This window comes from Anoplophora glabripennis, unplaced genomic scaffold (assembly GCF_000390285.2).
Source record: "Anoplophora glabripennis isolate ALB-LARVAE unplaced genomic scaffold, Agla_2.0 scaffold191, whole genome shotgun sequence".
NCBI classification, from domain to species: Eukaryota; Metazoa; Arthropoda; class Insecta; order Coleoptera; family Cerambycidae; genus Anoplophora; species Anoplophora glabripennis.
The window spans coordinates 60,250-84,117 of NW_019416357.1; the positions used below are offsets into that span (position 1 = coordinate 60,250).

Consider the following 23,868-nt stretch of genomic DNA (forward strand, 5'->3'; position numbering starts at 1 on the left):
TTCAAAAATATTGCTTATTCCGCTCTATATAAACTTGGACTGAAGAAGAAAGTCAAGATATTGAGCCAATTTTAGAGAAATACTCAACTTTTGTAAATGAACAGATAAAACTAATGGATTCGGTTTCAGAGCCTTAAATTGCATCTAGATAGCCTAGTGACTACAGGCCAGCCCTCTTTTTTTTATTTGTGTACCTGTGTTATAAATGATTTAATTTCTTGCTTATTTTTTTTTTATTGAAACAAAATAAAAGTAACATTTATATCTGCATTTTCTAGAGGTGCATCCCAGAGTTTGAAAACGCAGCATTTAATGTGCTAATGGAAGCAACAAACACCTGCGGTGACAGTAATAATGGAACGGAGTATTGTGTACAAGCAGGTGATTCCAAAATTAGAAAATCCTGTGACATTTGTTATCCTAATGAACATCACGCTGGGTATCTTACCGATTTTCATCAGAGAGAAAATCCTACGTGGTGGCAATCTGAGACAATGCTGGAGGGGATTCAATGGCCTAATGAAGTAAATCTAACATTAAGATTCGGTAAGCTCTTAAATATTCTTAAAAGTATTATGTGTCTGTGACGATGAATGAAAACGTTTAGTTTAGTTAACGTACATTCTGTATTTCCAAAGTTGCTAATGAAATCGTACGTTGCTTACTAGTAAAAATATTGAATATTTCAAGTTTCTTTAGACAGAAACATTTACTGAAATTGTTTAGAACTACATTTACTTAGTTTCTCTCGCAGTCACTCTCATACGTAAAAAAATAGTATGTATTTTGAAAGCTTTTCAAAAGTAGTTTTTACAAATCTATTTAAATTTTGATATTACCATTCAAAATAGTATAATTTACAGTATAGTAAAAAAAAAGGAATTATAAATAAATAATCAATACAATAACAATAGTGATGCAATCAATGTTGCAATCAAATAAATAAATAAATGTATATAAATACTTACATCTTCCCTTTAAGATAATATTAAACATCATACAGCTAACACCCAAAATGAAGCTAACTGCTTGAACACTTGAAGATATTGCATAATTATTATAGTCGTTAGATTTGTTTTCCACTGCCACTGAAGCCAATACATTGAAAAAAACCCTTGACTAATTCTTTTGGTGTAAAAGATTATTGTTATATATCTTTTAAAGTATTTATTTATATATTAGGATTGACTATACAGTGTGGAACAGTCAGATAGAATAAATTCAGTATCTTAATTATTGTGCATACTGCATATGTATAAAAAATTCCGAGACACGTTTAAAAATAAATTCATCTGCTTGAGCAAACTTTAGAAAAAAATAGTTTCAACGTAAGGTAGCAACCTAATCGTGAATAAAAATATCTTCTAATATTTTCCAACATCTGAGGCCTACACGCAACCGTTGTTTTTCTTCTCAAATCAGTTATGTCGCGTGACTTACAATTAGTTTTGTTTACCTTACTTTTCACATATGCCCATAGAAAGCAATCTAAGAGTGTAAGATCAGGAGAACGTGCTGGCTAGTCCAGCGTTCCTCGTCTCCTTATTCACCGATTTGGAAATGTTAAGTCGAGGTATTGCCGGACATTGATTCGGTAATGTTCCATCCTGCTGGAACCGTATAACATCGGATGGAACTTGCTTGAGCATAGTGCATCATAAATTTGCCAAAGTTAGTACGACAATATTGCCATTAATGAAAAAGGAACCCAAATATTAACCTTTTCGGGATTTCGCGTATGTAACTCGCTCATCCAGTGAGAATTTTCATTAGCCCAGCAGCGAAAGTTTTGACGATTAACATGGCCGTGAAAAGTAAAAGTGGACTCATCATAAAACAAAACATTTTCTATTTGGATATTATACAGGGTGATTCATTAACAATGGGAAAGTCGAAAGCTGAAGATACTACACGAGAAATGGTGACCATTGGCGCAAACATGCCTTATCCGAAAGTTGATAGTTTCGGAAATACAGGGTGTTGAAAGTTAAAATTTTAAATCGTTTTTTTGCGATTATTCTGAAAATATGTAGGTTAGGAACTTGAAAATTTGTGAAACTATATTTTTTTAGGCGACGAATAAGATGCGTGTTGTAATTTCAGCATTGCTCATAGAGGGCGCCACTTACGACCAATTTTACCGAAAATTTAGTTAATAACTTTTTACCCTGTATGTCTAACATGAAACTTGATTCAAAACCTGAAAGAGCAATCATTTTTCCATTAATTGTGTATTCTTGTTTCATTTCGGTATCTCGATCCGTTTTCGAGAAAAATCGATTTAACGAACACTATGTTTTGATAATATGAGAAATTAAAAACGAAACAAACCAAGTGTTTCTTCGTGTTATTACAACCATTAACAATAAAACAAAAATAAAATAAAAAAAATAAATAAAATTAACTTTATATCGCAAAGTGGAAAGCGAAAATATAAATCTGTACGTTGTCCCTTCACTATCAAATTTGATAAGAGCTTATGCCCACGTGGCAATAAATCTAATAAATGACTATAATAAGTTTAATGCCAGAATTTATGAGCGACAGCGTGTTTTTCTTTATGATTTACTGCTTTATTAAGATCACCGACATATTTATAACCTAGTTTTATTCACTACTTCTAAAATTAGACCATGACTGGACTTTTTAAATATTCCATTAATAATTCTGTTAAATTTTTTATGACAGGAAGGACTGCTTATTTATAACTCATCTTCGGAATTTATTTTGAATTTCAGGAAAAGCATTTGATATCACTTACGTCAGGCTTTGGTTTTGGTCACCTAGGCCAGAAAGTTTTTGTATTTCGAAGAAGACAACGGAAAACGGTCCATGGATACCTTATCAGTATTACAGGTACTTATAAAATTATGGGTAGATACTGTTGTAGAACACAATTACTGATATATAGGCCGATTCAAAATTCAGCACAAAGAATTTTGGGCCCTATTTTTGGGTTCAAAATAAATTTTAAAATTTTTCACCTTAAATAGTTATAAAATTTTAAAATATGCTGTGCATTTAACTCTTCATCAGTCAGTACCTCGGAAACGGTTGGCCTGAGAGATTTCGACCAAGTATACCTTCTAACGCACTAATACGAAACATCAATGTACAGGGTGGCAACAAAGTTAGGGTTAATTTAATTCAAGCGTCTAAAGCAATGACATATTTAAATTTAGCATCCTAAAAAACCGCCGTACCCCAAGTTTTATGCAAACATTCAAATCTATTTGAAAATTATTCCTAGAAAATCGAAAAAATAAAAAACTTACTATATATCGAAAACAAAGCATTTGCGGATCCACGTTTATAGAAAAAAAGTTTTATTTTGACCTCAAAAATAGGCCACTAAATTCTTTGTACTGAATTTTGAATCGGCATGTACATATTTTCACATTTCAATTTTATAAATAACAAATGAATTGTTATGCAAAGTGTGATTAATTGGGCAGTGGTTGGGGACTGACAAATATTTGTAAATTTATCAAATTGACTGGGTACTATCCATAATACAGCAGGTGAGGAATTATCCGACTCTCTTTGTTCAGTCAGATAAGTAAAAAAATATTATTAACGTGCTGTACAAAAAAAGGGAGCAATTTATTACACTGGCTGAATTTTAATAACGGCTCCCGGTCATTCTAATAAATGCATGAATATCTATCACTTCATTCAAATGCTCTAGTCTTTATAACTTTATACATAATGCATAATGCAAGACATACACATCTTGGATTAAGGACGTACCCTGAGAATCGACCTGCACTCTTGGTTGCCTATTTTCCATTAAAACAGATTATTATTCCAATATATCTTCTTCAGTGGAAATAAGTATGAGGCACATCCACAAAGTAAGAGTTGACACCCAATTTTTTAAAAATAGAAACGGTAGTATATTTATAACAAAATTATGTATTCAGATAGGTATATCAAACACTATTTTTCGACCTAGGGATGAGGTTCCTGACACCTTCGTAAAAAAAATCTTCCGCCGACTCTTGAGCCTATTGTTTCACGGCACCTCATCGTTCTGTGACAATTATTTGATTCTTAATTATTTTTAATTATAAAAATACATTTATTCATTATAAAAAATACATGTTTTCAAAAAAATATTATAGTAGATATCTTTACAATTTTAATTTTTCTTATTTATTTTTTTAATTTCCATTATCTTCATCTAATATTTCCAGTTCCGAAGAAAATATGTCATTTGCAGAATATTTTTCATTATTCGTGCAATTAATGCCTACACAATTTTTGCACGCGATGCTGCAGTTCAATCCGTGCTTCTTACATCCACACGAAGTTCCGCAATCGGTTTTGCACCCACAGAAAATCATATTCATGATACTTGGTTGACCAGATAACTGTGTCATTTTTATGGGTTTGGTCTTTTAGTTCCCATCCCCAGTCTGTTGGATTCAAACCATTTTTGTCTCTATATAGCCAGTTTTGCACTTGAAAGTATACTATTCAAGAAAAAAACACGTGTGCGCTATAACTTGGAGCGTATCCATATACAGGGTGTTTATTAATTGAATGCCGATACTTAAGGGTGTGAATTCTTAGGTCATTTTAAGAAGAAAACTTAATATCAACATATGGCCTAAACCTCTTAATTTTTGAGCTACAGGGTGTTACAGTTTTAAGAAAAAATTTACTTTTTTATTATAATTTTCTTATCACTCCAGATATTTTTATGAAATTTTGTACATACCTAATTAATATTTAATTATTTAATATAAGGGCAATAATAATAAGGGCAATAATAATAATAAGGCCAATAATATTTAATATAAGGGCATTTAATAAGCTTACCGGTTTTTCTATCCAAACATTTAATATTATGCCNATTATGACACTTTACCCAGCCTACTAATTTTTATTTCATTTGCTTTAAGGGGGCATTTAATGAGCTTACCGTTTTTTCTATCCAAACATTTAATATTATGCCTACGTGAACGTCATTTGTGAAAGTAGAAAATTAATTTTTGCCCCACAAAAAGTGTTTCCACGCATGGTGGGTGTCTACAAAATGGCAACAAAATATCAAAAGCAGTCTCAATGAACTTGGGGAAAAAACTTTTTTTGGTTTTCATTTTTTTACGTGCAAATGGTGCGTCGTACGAGAGTAAGTCTAGGGACCGAATTTGCTGTAAAATAAATGGAGATTTTAAAAATAATTTTAGTTTTTAGAAAAAGCAGTGGCGTACCATTTTTTTCTTCAAAAATGTTTAGTTCAAACCTCGTACGGACGTCATTGGCAAAGATTTTAAAACATTTTTTACATCAAACAATGCTCCTTAATGATTAATAGGTGTGTACAAAATTTCATAAAAATATCTGGAGTGATAAGAAAATTATAATAAAAAAGTAAATTTTTTCTTAAAACTGTAACACCTTGTAGCTCAAAAATTAAGAGGTTTAGGACATACGTTGATATTAAGTTTTCTTCTTAAAATGACCCAAGGATTCACACCCTTAAGTATCGGCATTTAATTAATAAACACCCTGTATACTAGTATGTGTAAGAGTATATATTAGTAGGTACCTAGTGCCCAGGATGGCTGATTTCTGTGACAACTATTTTATTCTTAATTATTTTTTATTACAAAAATACATTTATTCATTCCAAAAAATACATCCGTATATATATATATATGTGTAAGAGTATATATTGGTATATATGTAAGAGTAAAACGTGGTAGCAGCGGCCCGTGATGGCAGTCCTTACCTAAAATTTTATCAATGCTACCAACTGTATTAAAAGCGCCAAATTAAAAAAAAATGTTTTGGATAATTTATTTAGATATTCGATAAAGCTTATGAAGATGACATCGGTACCTCGGAGACCATTACAGTTGTGATATTCGTCTTGAGCAACCCTAAAATCCCCAAGGTAACGAGTTTCGGCTAAGTTTATAACGAATTTCCACAAAATTCCAGGAGACGACGTGGAAACCGGCCACCCTGGGCACTAGCTATCTCGGAGACCGTTGCCGTCGTGATATTCGTATTCAGCGACCCTAAAAAACCACGAGTAGCAAAATTGAACTCATTTCCGTCAATATTTTCCAAGTTATAAATTTTTCATTTTTTTACTCTTCGAGATGAAATTTTAAAAATGCATTTTTCTTATGTACTGATTCCTCACTGACTCATTTCTCATTGATCACATAGGGTCACAAACTTTCTGGACGCACAGATTTCGGAGGTAAGGCCGTTTTTTGTGTTTTAATTCCTCGACTAGTATCGCGCAGCATTAATTGTACAAGTATATGAGCTTGTACCATCCCGCGTTTTCACATGACATCTTCCAAAAACGCTATATGTTTTATAATACTCTTAACACATCCGAACTTTGTTCGTTCTTATGCTTCTCGAATAATAAAAATAAAATAGTAGTACAATTTTTACTATAAACGTATTTTATATAGCGACGTTTACACGAACATTGTGATAATCTGTTCGACAAAATGGGGTTTCAATTTCTAATCTTAATAACAGGAAAATTATTATTCGACAAACTGTTTTAATGGATGTAGTTGCGGAAAAAGTTCACTGTTAGATGGTCTTGTAATATGTTTCAATAAAACAAATTCGACAACTATTCAATTTTAATTTCTACTGAAGTTTTACATGATATGCAACCAATAATACGCATTCTTATTCTGTTGCAGCGCTACTTGTCGAGACACGTATGGACTTCCAGATATGATTCACACAGTAAGAGGTGAAGAAACTAGGGCTTTGTGTACTTCGGAATATTCGGATATATCTCCATTAAGAGGCGGTAATGTAGCATTCGGAACACTTGAAGGTCGCCCATCGGCATACAATTTTGACAGCAGTCCAGATCTACAGGTAAATTAGCAAATTATGTTTTATTTTTTAAAGTATAAATAGACCCTTACCAACATTTGATTGATGTTAGTTTTACGCCTTTAGTATACAATATTCGTATTCCAAAAAAACGAAGTAAATAGTTGGATAAGCTTGTACTATAGTCCGCGGTCGAAATTATAGAGAGTGACTAAGACATAATATAAAAACACTATTATCATAATGCGTATAAAATATAAAATGATTTTTATACGGTTCAATATTATTTATCTTTGTGCCGCTCGCTTCGCACATCGATAGAATCTATAATCGTCTAGAGACCGAGTTACACTGAACGTCGATCTATCTCCGTCTTTTGCACTTGGTAGGGAATAGGGAAATGCTTTTTTAGTGGGTGTAAACGGACTTGATTTAACCCGTCCTGAGACACGTCATAGCATAAGAGTAGACAAGGGGTCTAATTCCATGGCTATAATAAATTTATAAATTAAAAAACACAATTGGGACGTTTCAAAATGCTTTAATAATTAAAATGGATCAAAGTGCCTGTTATAGCAAACCGTAAAAAAATATTAGATGTTTTGTTTTATTATCTTTTTTCATTATTTTCTATATCTTGTTGCCTTTTACGCAGACACGCCAATGGATTTTCGTTCCCGGCACGCTTCATCCCCCTTACTAGTCCAAAACCTAGCGATGAGTCACTCTCTATAATTTCTACCGCGGAGTATAGTTAGATTAAGGCCTTAGTATTTAGTAATTTTGTTTTTGGCTCATTGGAAAGTTTTCTTTTGAATAAACATACATAAGAGAAAATATGGTAAATGAATGTTTCTGGAAACGTTGAAATAAAAATCTGAATACAGTGATTATTTTTTTAAAAAAGTATTTTTATAATTTAAAAAAATTCGTAAACATAAAAAAGTAGTAAATTTTGGAAAATTGTAGGTTTAAATATTTCGAAAGTCTAAACAACTACAGTTGTTGTTTTTTAATTTAACCGTTTTTCTATCTTTTATACTTTTCGTAAACCTAATACATCTATTAGCAATTTATTCACTGTTTGCTACTTTTAAAATCTTTAGGAATGGGTCACTGCTACCGAAATAAGGATTACCTTGAATCGCTTAAACACATTTGGAGACGAACTATTTGGAGACCGACTAGTGCTACGTTCTTATTTCTATGCTATCGCAGATATAGCCGTGGGTGCTAGATGTAAATGTAATGGTCATGCTTCAGAATGCATCACTGTTCCTGATGGCTATGGGTCAAAAAAAAGGATTTGTAAGTGTGAACACAATACGGCAGGGCCAGATTGTAATGAATGTCTACCATTTTACAACGATGTCCCTTGGGGAAGAGCGAACGCTCAGAACGCACATGAATGTAAACGTAAGTACAATATTTATTATATATTTTAAAATTATTTATTTCTGATCGCATAACTTTTTTTTCTGGAATATGGGATAGGTTGAGGTCTCCAGAGATTCCTGAAGTGCTGAAAGCAATTCAGACCTATTGCTCCACACCATTTGTTTATTCGTTTATCAGATTTGTTCTTTCAGCACAGTTCAACAGCGTGTCATGATCGATATTTCTCTCAATTCCTTCAGACTTAGTAAAGGCTTTTCAAGGAGGAACCTCAAGCATACAAAACCCTCATATTCACTCAGAATATACAAGTACAACGCGAGTTTTTGTCCATAATTGCAGCCCCAGCAGATTGAATTTACAACTTATTTAATATTGTAAAAATGCTTCTGTAATCAATCGACTGACTTGCGATTTCTCAAAGCCTAAATTTACCTACAACAAGGAGTAACAAAAAAAATGGGCTGGGCCGCGAAATAGACCAGTGTATCCAATAGTATTTTGGCCTTTGAATTAGAATCTAAAGTCAGAACTTCCGAATTGGTTCGTGTTTTAATCCTAGCGTCAGGAAATTCCTATAGAAAGCGATTTTCGAGATTTATTTTTTAAACTGACTTGAGTAGTCTGATTAAAAAATATTAAAATTCATGATCCATTGCATTATAACCATATAATTCCGTAGCTTCATAATTCCTGGCAGTTTTCCATAACTGCTTAACCCCTTTACAACATAAACACATAGTGTGCCAGGCTGTATTATAACTACGAAACTCTGAGGAATTGAGTCTGTTTTAACTCCCTTACACAGAACATACAAACTTCTGTAGACTCATGATCTGAGGCATATAAATTTGTGTTACTAAATTACTCGCGATTTTTTCGCTTTGTATTTTCATTGAAAACATGTATATTGAATGTACAGTCAGTAACTGGTTAGCCAAAATTATACAGTCTTGGATTTCTTATGTATGAGGTCTATGTTTCCTCAGAGTGGTTATACATCCTCCTACACTCCGAGCTATGAGGTTAGCGGCTACGAGATTACTAAGTTATGATGTTAGAGTTATTGGGTTATGCTGCGACAAGTTCATGAATTACAATATTCTTCCATTGATTAACTACTCAAGTTAACCGCTCTCTAGAGGAGATTCTTGACGGTCAAAACACGAACCTGTCCATGAGTCCTAACTTCATACCTAGATTCTGTTACAACGGATCCAAACATTACAGGATACACTTGATTGATCTACGCACTGACCCACTTTTGTTTTGTGGCGATATGTAATCAGTATTTCATTCGTTCGCTTCCAGGAACATTCAATATTTCCTTCCCTTGACTTTGTTCTAAATCTTGAGCCTCAGTATTAACAATGTCAATTTTTTTCTCTTATACCCAAAGCCTGCTTTGTGACACTGTAAGCCGCTAGCTATGATTCTAGGAAAATGGCTTCAGATTCCGTTTTTTCGCAATTTCACTTCTTCCTGTCTTATGTACTTTATTGTAGCCTGACTATCTCCGAATTTATGGAAGGGTCAAACTCGCCCTTAGAGCAAAAATTTCATACTCATTTTAGAGTCGTCGTAAAATGTACAACATTTTTTTTTTCACTACAATTTATGTCGACTCCCATATTCTTGGTTCTTTATTCAAAAGTTCAACTTGACAGTAATATTCATGATCTTGAAGTGATTCCTAATCCGATAAGTTGTCATTCTTGTTTATCTTTTCATCACAATATGAAGTGGTGGCAGATTTAGCAAGATATCCAAGGTTGACCATTTGTTATATCCATACAGATCAATCTCTGATTGGTTTAGTTTTTCTCTTGTAGTGGTATGTTTGACTTTAGACCACCAGACCACTGCTCTATAAAGAAGCCTAGATATCACTATCTTGAGCTAACGTAATATCCTCGGTACTTTTCAGTTTTTGTTATTAATTGCCGACTATTAATTAACTACATTTCTCAAACCTTTCATCTAATGTCAATGTAGATACTTAAACTCACTGGAAAATTTAATATTTTTCCACTTATTTTGAGTATCCCATTCAGGTTTCTGATATTGGTGAAAGGTACCGCGATTGTCTTATGCAGATTAATCAACAGCGTTTTCCTCCTGCACCACCCATTTAGTAAAAGCAGAACTCTTTGTATAGGCTCTGATAATACTGTTACATTTACAAAATACTAGAAAAGTCGTTCCCATAGATGTGGGAATAAAAATTTTCCTTATTCCGGATTTCCGATGCACCATCTAGGTACAACTAAACCCCACAAGAGGATGAAAGTACCCCCCCCCCTGCTCTGTATTGATTACAAATTAAATCATTCCAAGACTTATTTGCAACCACAATTTAATGTGTCTGCAATTTGTTGTAAAATATTGTTGACTTCCAAAATGTCAACAATTAACTGATCTGTTTTTATTGTCGTGCGTGGGGTACGTTTTTTTTTCATCCCCCAGAACTCGGCTAAATCACAAGAATCTTATAAATTTTTTAATAAAATATAAACAAATACTAATCCAGCAATCGAGGTTATATTATCACAAATCGACGTCTTTTACCCATAGATAAATAAAAATATATTCTATGCTTTTACCTTACTGCTAACTTATACATAATACCAGTTGGAGTTATTATTTGTAGCGGTAGGGTTAAAATTAATATTTTAACGGGATGGTTAATTTTAACCTATAAGATACAGAATACAGCTGATTATCCGTTATTTTCTTTTCTTTTGAAGTAGGTGCTTATAAAGCCTTACAGTTATTAAAATTCAACGCTTTCCAAAAAAATCTATTATCCTAACTTGATAGAATACAAGTATAAACAAATGAAAAATATTGGAATAAGTCGACTATTATTTTGATGGGATAAATATTGAGGCACATTATGTAAACATGTTTGAATAGCACTTTATTTGAACGATATTTTCTCAAGATTCAGCGATGTGTTCAGTTTTTAATTCCGGTTATTAGTTCTTCCAAAATTTACTGAAAATATCACATGCACTGCACAGATTAATACACATCTGGTACGGTCATGGTTTAATATGGTGTCGCCGGAAGCGTAGAAAGTCAACTTTTTTCAGAGAAATTTATAGCTTTATAAAATTATCATGTCTGTTACCAAGTTTGCTGTCAACTAGTAGACTAATTATATTCATATATAATATCATTTCTTATTAATTAAAGTAAACTAATGATTAAGAATGATAAACTATTTCGAGTGCACGAAACAGCAATTAATGTTAATTAAAAGGGTATATACCGAATTAAATTTATTGAATTCTAGTGAGTAATTAATGGTGAGATAAAAGAGAACAATTAGCGTACAGTTCAGTCTTGTACAATCGATATTGTTACTTATTCTCCAAGCTGTATGAGTAGGTACGTTCACCTTTCTCTTTGTGGCAATTAAACGGCACTACATTTTATCAACAGTGTTTGTTGGTAGGTATGTACTAAAATTCCTATCTACTTAATTATATAGGCATTACAATGAGTATTATATGCATAAAGGTAACACTAACAACTAGAAGAGATAGAAGAAAAAGGAATATTATTGGCTCAAGGAGTAGTACGCCTAATGCTTAACGGTATACAGGGTGTTTTTGAATGGAGTAGCATAAATGATACCAGTGAATCTACATTTCAAAAGAACACGATTTGCAAAAAATCGCCTTAGTAAAATGTTCACCCCTGAAGAAATATGGGCCATCAGTTTCCAAAAAAATTATGGAAATTGGTTGTAATTTGAAAACCGAACGAGGTACAAATAACAAATTTTTTACAGGTTGTTTACTAATACAGATGCGAGTTTTTAACTATTTTTCGAAAATTTTAACCCCTCGAAACGGGTTGAAATAACCACCCCTCAAGCCATTTTTTGCCATAACTTTTATATTTCGTAAAAACTCTATATCCAAAAGTACGCATTAGATAAACTGGTTCTTTTAGAAACTTTTACCTCTCTAGCAATTTTCCTTTAAAACTTTTCGTTTATTAATAAAAAAATAAAATGTATTACCATTCACCTCACACCGTATATGATTGCAATCAATCAAAGAAAAACTAAGTGTGCTGCTGTATGCCAGTTGTCACAATTAACTCTTCTGTAGGTTGTCACTGTTATCAGCTAAATACTTTTTGGGTGTAAATTAACAAGAATTATGCCAAATTTTACTAATGAAGAATATGTGGACATGCTACAAGTGTATTTTGAACGTCGCAAAAACTGTGCTGCGGCAACAAGAGCGTATAATGAGAGATAAACAGACAAACTTTTTCTGCGGTAGAACTGGAAAAATACAGCCGCATATTGAGGGTACCGGCCGAAGACCTACTGTTCGTACTATTTATCTTGAGGATGCAGTACTTGAAGAGTTTGACGAAAATCGTCAGACTAGTACGAGAAAAACTCCAATGCACTTACTTAAATGTGCCCCATAGTGTTTGGAATATTGTCCATGATAATTTATTATATCCTTTTCACCACCAGTTCAAGCTCTACTTGAACCAGACATGCAATAATTTGAATTTTGCCTCAAAGATACTTTTCACAGATGAAGCAACTTTTTGGCGATTTTTTGCAAATCGTGTTCTTTTGAAATGTAGATTCACTGGTATCATTTATGCTACTCCATTCAAAAACACCCTGTATAATATGATCCACAATTCTTTTTTATCACGATTCGTCCGTATACTTATTTACGTGTTCATTAGAGGAAGAAGCGATGTTACATATTTTTATTAAATTAAATCTAGTTAAAGTTAACTGAACAGCGGAGGCTAACCGTCGTTGCCCTTCGTAAGCATTCGGAACAAGATAGAATTCTGCTTAAATTTAAATTGCTTGTGGTATAATTTTGTTGCTTTATTTATTTTGGATTAATTTAATATGTCTAACACCAACACTGCTTAAAATAGTAACACACAGTTGTTTGTAAAACATTGAAACGTTTTTACAAAAATATTTCATATCAAACAGATTAGTAATAATTTTTAATTATTTTTTATTATGTAATTTTTTTTAAATTACAAAAATAATTATTTTAAAACGTAAATTAGTTTTATTTACAATATCTACGTACCAATATTAGTTAATATGTAAAAAATGTTACTTTTTAAAAAACTAGAATATTTTTTGATTAATATAAAAAAATATGGTGACTTTATAATGACACATCGCTAAGCCATGCAAAAGCAATCTGTATTACTAAATTATTTTCCAATTGTTTTAAAAAAGTTTACAACTGGTAACGCTGATAGTGCACTGATATAACTTACCATGCTAATGCTAATTCCGGGTGGCCGGTTTATGCAGCCCATTGGCAGCGTAAACAAGATTTAAAGTTTAAAATATTAATTACAACTCAACTCATTATTAAAAAGAATTTCAGATTCATATTCATTGGAACACCTGCAAGAAACTGACATTGTACTGTGTGTACATTTAAAATTCATGTGTCACTATCATTTTATTCGAAAATTGAATTTTTATCATTTATTAAAAATTTAAAATTCACGTTTAAATAGATAAATATAGAAATATCAGAAATCAAAAAGATTACACTTCTTTTGTTAAAAATATAACAGACGGTCGTCGTAATGATGAAAAATTATACTAATGCACTTTAATTCTTCCCATAGAATGTTTATGCTAATTTTTTTTTATTAGCGTCATTCTTAAAAAAAAATAGCCTACGGGTGACCAGAGGTACTAAAACGCTATTCATCGAAATTTCATTTGTCAAAAGAAACTTTCATACTATTGTCAATGTACTGACCCTAACAGGGTGTAATAAATAATTGCGAAAAAGCTATGGTGATTCCTTGTTGAAAATAATGGGAGTCTTTCATGTAAAAAAAATCTCTCAGCGGCCTGCCTGCAGATTTATGGTCCTGCAAACAGGAAGAGAAATTTTTTGTTTTTTTTTAAATATGGAGAAAGTTACAAAAATGAATTATATACACTTCTCCTACTGCCGAAAAGACTATCTGATTCGATAGGTCGATTTTTTTAACACAAATATGATATATTTGTTTCATTTCGTATCTCATTTTTTGTGTAAAAACCGCAGTGCACACAGTATTGTTTCGTAGGATAGCTTTTATTATAATAAAAATACATTAAAATGAATGTTAATATATTGAAATAAGTATTAATTAAATCCGAAAAACCACAAAATGTCTTAATAAACGTTGAAAACGACCACCTCCCACACTAAAGCTTTTAAATAACCCAATATACAAAAAGCTGTAAGATTTAAATCAGGTGTTCGAGGGGACCAAAACCGGGGTCCGTCGCGGCCTATCAAATGATTTAAATATGCTTCGAATATTGTCGGGCTCTTATCAAAATAGGTAAGAGCCCACATAAGCCAAAGCTAAACTCTGATAGCTAGAGGTATATCTTCAAGAGATACTGGAAATATAAGAAAGTAGTGGTATGCACCTCAGTCCAGTCTAGGTGACAGAAATTGTGGGCCAATTAGGTAAATGCCCTCCAAGAATCCCAAAATCCACAGATTTAGAGAAAACTGTTGTAGATGACGAACTGTATCTAAGGCATGTGGATTTACTTCTGCTTATATGAAGTTATAATAATATAATTTTTATTGAAAAAAAAGAGAAATTCAAGGGATGAGGATAACCATCGCGGATGTTCCAATGCACTTTGCCTCTAAAATTGATAGTTTTAATGTTATAAACAATTTAAGTTGCTAAAAATGCGAAAATTACGATTTTCAACGGCCGATTTCCGCGTTAAAAATTGTTATTTTTGATGTTGCCAGGTACCTAAACTAAAGTTTAAACATCCCCCTACAAGATGCTGAAGAGTTTTTGGGACTCGCATTATTCTAAAGCCTTGTTTTTGTATTGTTAATAAAGCGCTATTAGCCGCGCGCGCTCCTCTCTCATACGCGGATTCCCTATTTCGTCTAGCGGCTTCAGCTTATTTTTATATCTGAATTAAGCAACAAAGAGTTTGATACATTGTAAAGATTATACCTAAAAATATTAAGTAAGCTAGGCAACACAGCCGATGAAGCTAGAAAACTAATTTTCTGTCAGTGTAGGGGAATGGGTATTAATTTAAGTAAAATATAATGCACTTCCGATGCATTGAAATTACACGTCTTAAGAGCTTCTTTACAAACGTACATATGGAAAAGTTCCATTTTTCCTCAATATCAATATTTGGATTTCACAGCTTTTGGTTATCAAAATGAAACAAATGAATTATTACCTAAATTACCAAAGATCCGTTACCCAAAGACTTAGTTAAACAATGTAAATGTACAAAAAACTGTAAGACTAAAGCTTGTTCTTGTAGGAAAAACTATGTCACTTGTCTACCTTTATGTGGTTGTAACACAGAACAGTGTGAGAATTCTTATGATTGAATAAATGTGTGATAATAATAATATGCAGTATTAAATAAATGTTCTTTAATAAAAATCAAATGTATTTGATACTATTGCCTTTTTATTTTTTTCTGCACTCTATTCGTACAATTTTGAATTAATTAAATAAAATTATTATGAATTATGAAATTTAAATAATCAATTTTTACATTATTTTATGAGTAGTAATAGTACTTAGAATGCTAAATTCAAAGAACATAAGCTGAAGCCGCTAGACGAAATAGCGAATCCGCGTATGAGAGAGGCGCGCGCGCGGCTCATAGCGCTTTATTAACAATTAAAAAACAAGGCTTTAGAATAATGCGAGTCCCAAAAACTCTTCAGCATCTTGTAGGGGGATGTTTAAACTTTAATTTAGGTACCTGGCAACATCAAAAATAACAATTTTTAACCCGGAAATCGGCCGTTGAAAATCGTCATTTTCGCATCTTTAGCAACTTAAATTGTTTATAACTTTAAAAGTATCAATTTTAGAGGTATAGTGCATAGGAACTTTTTTGTTCATAATGTGCCAAAAAACCTTAAAAAAAGCAATTTTTACAATTTTTTAAAAAAAGTTTGTTTAAACAAATGGGCACCAGATATCCGGCCGGCATCATCTTGATTCATGTTAAGGAACATCTCACGAATCTGATTATGCAAAAAAATCGAGTCGGAAAATTTCTCCCACGAATGCGAGGTTTTCGCCTTGTCTACAGATAGTACAACAGCGTGCTGTTATTTTCATAACATCACGCTGTTGTACTATCTAGCACTTTCCGTGCAGATAACCCCCTATGCTATTAGGTCCCATAACGACTCGCACTTGTGATAGAAAATAGTATGTGCAACTCGTTCGGAAAAGTTGCCATAGCGCCACTTGGGCGCTTTTCGCACTCGCTTCGCTCGTGCGTCAACTGCACCCGCGTGGCGCTATTGGCAACTTTTCCTCACTCGTTACACAATGTACTATTATCCAACTAGACAACAACCTTCCCAAATACCTAAGAACCCACAAGAGATAAAAAAAACTGTTCTTTGAAGAAGGTTCATAACGATATGGTTGATATTTAATTACAAAGTAATTTTTCTAGTGCTGCTCGTTTCGGTACTTTTTAGTATAAGTGCAATGGTTTTACCTGTCTTTGTTGTTCTCTGGCTAGGCTGTGCGGGGTAGACGCACTTTAAGAACTTTTAGACCCGCCTTGATGTTCATTGATCTTGTTGTTGATTCTAAGGCTGCTACTGATAAAACCGCTCTTCAAACCATTATAGTCTAGGACGTTCTGTAGTAACTGGTTGCATCCGATGCTTCCAGTACTGACATTAACAGCATTGGACCAAAATAGGTATAAGTGACATCGGGATAAAATGTATGCAAATACAAGACGATTATTTATTTCCTTTAATAAGATTTGTTAGACGCAACTGTCAGCTTTGTTCTTGGTTATTATTTTGTTAGCAACATAGATTACACAGGACGACAAGATTTTAACCCATCAACATACTTTCCCAAAGGATTCGAAGTCCAAATTCCTCAATTGGCTCTGGTTTTCAAGATATCCTAACCAAAAAGTGCCAATTGAAGTCATGTTAAATGGAAAGGTAAATTTTTTGCTGAAACCAACTGCGTTTAAAGAGTAAGTATAGTACCTTACGACCCCATTACTGGTTTTAGCAAAAAAGTACCTATCCATGTAACAACCTCAAATATGTAAAAAAAAATCGCGATTTAGGCACTTTTAGGTTAGGACAGGGGTAGGCAAACTTTTAAGCCGGAAGAGCCTTCTGCAATAAAAATATTAATTTTATAAATTTCAAAGAGCCACGAATTTTTATTCATGTTTTTACATTTTATTTCAAAAAATCGGATACGGAAGTCTGTACGGATTTAAATGGTATAATTTTTTACAGGTACAACGTTTGTAGTAAAACGTCTTGTTTTATGCTATTGCTGTCCCTACGGTTACTACGTGGGTGTGTAGATTTAGAAGTTTTTATTTACGTGGGTGGATATGGGTTTGTATATGACTTTATTCAAATGCGACCATTTACGCGATAGCAGGCAAGGATTTAGTAACCTCTAACGGACTTCGTCTAATAATAGATACCAATAAACATGTTATTAGATTATATTTCAAACGAAAAGGAAATATATTTATGTGGATATCTTAAATACAGGGTGTTTATAAATTAGATAAGTTCTTTGCATGGCGTACAAAACAGTAAAAATATAGTAGATATTAGACTAATTTTATACCCAATATAAAGACACATTTTGAGAACAGCTTATGGAATTGGCGTGGAATTTACAAGTGTTTCCCCTTCTAGTTTCATTTTAGAGTGTGACTGTGAGCATTCAAATGTGTCGACTTTAATCGGAAAGTGGTAAATTGGCAGAATGCGCAGAAGTATAGTGTCCGGTAACTAGGGGTAAAAAATAAAGTTTTATATAGAGCAGGTCAAATGAGTGCTAGTACTTCATATAAACTTTTTACCTATGTGCCAGAAGTTGGAAAATGAATATTGCCCATAATTTCTAAAGGGTTACTTTGATTAACTTGAAATTTGAGGGATCAAAGCAACTCATTCAAATGTATCTTTGTACATTTAAAATTCAATCTAATATTTTTTATTATACAAGGACGGTCGAAATTATGTTCTAAAATTTACGCAACTTTGACAGAGCTGTCAAATTTGACATGTTGCCCTCGAAGGCAGATAGCCCTGTTACTTTTCTACAACAAAGGTATACTTAGAGTGCAACAAAATAATCTTAAAAGAATCAGGAAGTGCATTGAACTAGATGGAGGACATATCGAGCATTTACTGAAGTAACCTCTTTTAATCCATATGTTTCATTCTTAACTTTTTTCTGTTGCGTTGTGCCCGGTTGTGGCTATACACAAAATACAAAAATTTAATTATATTGACAACCGTTCATTTTTTCATAAGTCACGAAGTATACCTTTTTTGTAGAAAAGTAACAGGGCTATCTGCCTGCGAGGGCGAAATGTCAAATTTGACAGCTCTATCAAAGTTGCGTAAATTTTAGAACATAATTTCGTCCGTCCCTGTATAATAAAAAATATTTGATTCAATTTTAAATATACAAAGATACATTTGAATGAGTTGCTGTAATCCCCCAAATTTCAAGTTAATTAAAGTAAGTAACCCTTTAGAAATTATGGGCAATATTGATTTTTCAACTTCTTACTTTGAGTGACAATAACTCCTCAATAATGGCACCTAGGTAAAAAGTTTATATGAACTACTAGCACTCGTTTGACCTGCTCTATATAACCCTTTATTTTTTCCCCGTAGTTACCGGACACCCTGTATATTATGTATATCTTATACACTGCCTTCATAAATATCCGAGACCCACGTGACCGCGACTGTTAGGCAACCAAACTTCCAATGCAGTCAGTGATTAACACAAAATTCTCTAGACAGAAAATGAGTCCAGTGGAGTACATATTACAATTTTTTACAAACGTTGAACTTTAATTTGCAAAATATGTTTCTTTTTTCAATAGAAATTAATTATTTTTTACATTTTTATTTTTAAAGTAATCATACTCATCTAAGATACTTTGAATTTTTATCCCTTACTATATTAAAAAATATGTTTTGATTGAGAGGTTGTCATTTTAAAAATATAGGCGCTTTTGAAATCCATTTTCATTCAGAGATAATGAAGGTATTGTTAATAAAACACAACAATTTGTCAGTGCTTTGTTATTATTTTTTCAAATATNTTTGAGAACAGCTTATGGAATTGGCGTGGAATTTACAAGTGTTTCCCCTTCCAGTTTCATTTTAGAATGTGACTGTGAGTATTCAAATGTGACGACTTTAATCGGAAAGTGATAAATTGGCAGAATGCGCAGTAGTATAGTGTCCGGTAACTACGGGGAAAAAATAAAGGGTTATATAGAGCAGGTCAAATGAGTGCTAGTACTTCATATAAACTTTCTACCTAGGTGCCATTGTTGAAGAGTTATTGTCACTCAAAGTAAGAAGTTGGAAAATGAATATTGCCCATAATTTCTAAAGGGTTACTTTGATTAATTTGAAATTTGGGGGATCAAACCAACTCATTCAAATGTATCTTTGTACATTTAAAATTCAATCTAATATTTTTTATTATACAAGGACGGCCGAAATTATGTTCTAAAATTTACGCAACTTTGACAGAGGTGTCAAATTTGACATTTCGCTCTCGAAGGCAGATAGCTCTGTTACTTTTCTAAAACAAAGGTATACTTCATGACATTTGAAAAAATGAACGGTTGTCAAGATAATTAATTTTTTGTATTTTGTGTATAGCCACAACCGGGGACACAACGCAACAGAAAAAGAGGTTACTTCAGTAAATGCTCGATATGTCCTCCATCTAGTTAGTCCTCCATGCACTTCCTTATACTTTTAAGATTATTTTGTTGCACTCTAAATAGCATTTGTGGATTCTGTGATAATTTACAAGCATGGTGTGATGAAAACCCTCATTTAGTCATTCAAGGCAAACACCAGCAAAGATTCATAGTTAATGTATGGGCAGAAATAATCGGTAACCAATCAATGGGCCCCTTTTTCTTACCGGATAAATTAAACGGTGCCCGATATTTGAATTGTTTACAACGATCTAAATCTACTACTAGAAAATGTGCCATTGCAAACAAGACAGGAGATGTATTTCATACAAGATAAGGCACCGCCCCACTTCAGTCGTGAAGTTAGAAATTACCTCAACGCAACATTTGGTGAAAGGTGGATTGGGCGAGGCGGACCACACTTATGGGCACCTAGGTCACCAGATCTTAACCCCCTTGACTTCTTCTTATGGGGTTACCTAAAAGAATTGGTGTATTCAACTCCAGTTTATACAAGAGAAGAGTTGATGGCAAGAATAGAACATCATTGTAATGAAATTAAACAGAATCCACAAATGCTATTTAGAGTGCAACTAAATAATCTTAAAAGAATAAGGAAGTGTATTGAACTAGATGGAGGACATATCGAACATTTACTGAAGTAACCTCTTTTAATCCATATGTTTCATTCTTAACTTTTTTCTGTTGCGTTATGTTCCCGGTTGTGGCAATACAAAAATTTAATTATCTTGACAACCGTTCATTTTTTCATAAGTCATGAAGTATACCTTTTTGTAGAAAAATAACAGGGCTATCTGCCTGCGAGGGCGAAATGTCAAATTTGACAGCTCTGTCAAAGTTGCGTAAATTTTAGAACATAATTCGACCGTCCTTGTATAATAAAAAATATTTGATTCAATTTTAAATGTACAAAGATACATTTGAATGAGTTGCTTTGATCCCCCAAATTTCAAATTAATCAAAATAACCCTTTAGAAATTATGGGCAATATTCATTTTTCAACTTCTTACTTTGAGTGACAATAACTCCTCAACAATGGCACCTAGATAAAAAGTTTATATGAAGTACTAGCACTCGTTTGACCTGCTCTATATAACCCTTTATTTTTCCCCGTAGTTACCGGACACCCTGTATATTATATATATCTTAAACACTGCCTTCATAAATGTCCGAGACCCACGTCACCGCGACTGTTAGGCAACCAAACTTCCAATGGAGTCAGTGATTAACACAAAATTCTCTAAAGACAGAAAATGAGTCCAGTGGAGTACATATTACAATTTTTTACAAACGTTGAACTTAAATTTGCAAAATATGTTTCTTTTTTCAATAGAAAATAATGATTTTTTACATTTTTATTTTTAAAGTACCTAATCATACTCCTCTAAGATACTTTGAATTTTTATCCCATACTATATTAAAAAAGTATTTTTTGATTGAGATATTGTCATTTTAAAAATATAGGCTCTTTTGAAATCCATTTTCATTCAGAGATAATGAAGGTATTGTTAATAAAACACAACAATTTGTCAGTGCTTTGTTATTATTTTTTTCAATATTAAAATATAAATTATAGATATATTGCAATGTTAACATAAACACAAAATTGTTTACTCAGTTAACAAAAATTTATTTTAGGAAAAATACAAAAAAAAAAAATTTCTATATTCAAATGTTCATTTATATAGTCAAGGCCCCGCCGAACGTGAATCTGCGGTCAGAATTGATGGTTCTTTTTCTAACCTCAAAAAAACGGTTCAATTACGGTCAGATATCACGAATTTTCAAAAAATAACAGATTCGCGCCGAATGTGGTATACGGGGATTTTCGGAGTCACTGATCACGAATACGAGATCGGATTTACAAAATTCGTTTTAAAAAATTTTATGAATTAAGTACCTATTTACTTTATTACTTGCGATTAGGCAGAAAACTCGTGAATAGATCTTTTACAGAAAAAAGAACAAGATATAGCCGAAAAAACATGATTGGGTACTCAGGTTATAAAGTAAACAAAAATATTACAAAATGAATTTCGCAATTCTGACCTCCAATACGTAATCAGCGACCCAAAAAACTCTCGTATACCAAATTTGGCGCGAATCTGCTATTTTTTGAAAATTCGTGATATCTGACCTTAATTGACCAGTTTTTTTTTGAGGTTAGAAAAAGAACATGTCGCATGAAAACTACAGACAATTTTTTTTTGTGTGGCTGTGTAATCTAACACGATAAAATTTCTGAAGATATCTTCCTGAAGATAATTTCTGCTGCAGTTTGTGCTGTAGCTCCATCTTGTTGAAAATACTCAGGCATTAATTCCCGGGCTTGTTGTAAAATGTTAGGGTATCGTTCTCCATTTATTACTTTTCGGAAAAAATATGTCTTCTTGAAACTGCTACTGATACCTATCCTCCGAGGATGTAACATTTTTTCAATAAAATTGTGCAGATTTTCTGGAGCCCAAGTTCTATAATTCTGACTATTTATATAACAAAATAAATGTGCTTATGCCTCATCAAATTCAAAAGAAATTTCTTTTCACAATATCGTACTCGTTGATAAATAAGAAAGTAACAAATGAAACATAACCTTAAAATATTCGTTTAACTTACGTTAAAACGTAGAATTTTCGGAGTTCTGAAGAAAACATTTTCCTCAACTCAATAGAGAAAGGTTAGTTTGTAGAAAAATACAGAAATACCGGTAAACACTGTTAAATTGTACAAACAAGAACAGGCATTAAACACGAAAAGTTACAAACGCCTCTAGATTGACGTTTCATCTAGGGTCCGAATTGATAACTTTTCCTTGATAATTTCTGAAATTCAAATATATTGAGTTTATTGAATTACCGACATTGATTTTTTAATACACCATTTCTATGTAAAAAATTAGTAATTTTGGATTTTCTGAGAAATATCGAGGTCAGAGGTAAATTTTACTAATGGTATCGTATTCAAAATACTACGAAAATGATATATTTGAACAAAATTTAAAAAAAAATCGGTTTTGACCCATGTTTGGGCCAGTTTCACCCAAATAGTGTATTTTCAGAGAAATATCGAGGTCATGGGCATATATTTGGACAAAACACTTAGAAAAACACAATTTTTGGACCTGTTTCACCCAAAAATTTCACTTGTCTCCGAAAGTCGGGAAGTCATGACTTTTTTTACTACAGGATCGTGTTCAGCGCATCGAATTCCTCGGAACTGATACGTGTCTGGAATTTTTTTTTTGATGTAGCTGTGTTATCCGATATTACATGATTTTTTTAAAAAAAAGTGACTAACCTTGCTTTTAATGCTTTTTCAAATATCTTTGTCACACTCAAAAGTACACTAATATAGGTCGATAATTTTCTACCTCTAGGGAACTTTTAGAGAACTTTAATAAAAATTTTGAAGATTAAATTAATTTCTGGTTAAACAGGAAAGTCATAATAATAGTATATTCTGTAACAAGGTTACTTGTGGTTCCATTCGTATCGAATTTTTTCATTCTGACCGAGTAACAGACTATATTTTCTCCACGACCAAAAGGTATGAATCAAAAACAATTAAATTAAATCTGAACAAAATAAATAATTTATTGAGACATTTGTACCCTGTATTAAATATTTATATTTATAGTGTTGGTACAATTATTGAAATTAAAAATTGGTGCACTGGAAATATTTTTTGTAATATTTTTCAAAACGGATTGATTTGTAGAGGTAGACTTAACAGTTCTGTAGCAGGAAGAATTGGAGGTTGAGGGGACGGTTACTAACGAATTAGGTCCAGTAAGTGAAGAAACTAATTGATTTGCTATATTTATTCGATTTTGCAGA

General features: G+C 32.6%; 1 protein-coding gene across 1 annotated transcript in view; it reads left to right on the top strand.

Moving 5' to 3' along the window:
- LOC108905813 (laminin subunit gamma-1-like) overlaps positions 1–23,868 on the top strand; it is a 113,241-nt gene that overhangs the window by 18,142 nt on the left and 71,231 nt on the right. Inside the window, exons 2-5 of the mRNA XM_018708840.2 lie at positions 279–546; positions 2,739–2,856; positions 6,687–6,870; positions 7,935–8,244. Of these exons, the coding sequence (XP_018564356.1) occupies positions 279–546; positions 2,739–2,856; positions 6,687–6,870; positions 7,935–8,244 (880 nt within the window). The remainder of the gene's footprint in view (positions 1–278; positions 547–2,738; positions 2,857–6,686; positions 6,871–7,934; positions 8,245–23,868) is intronic.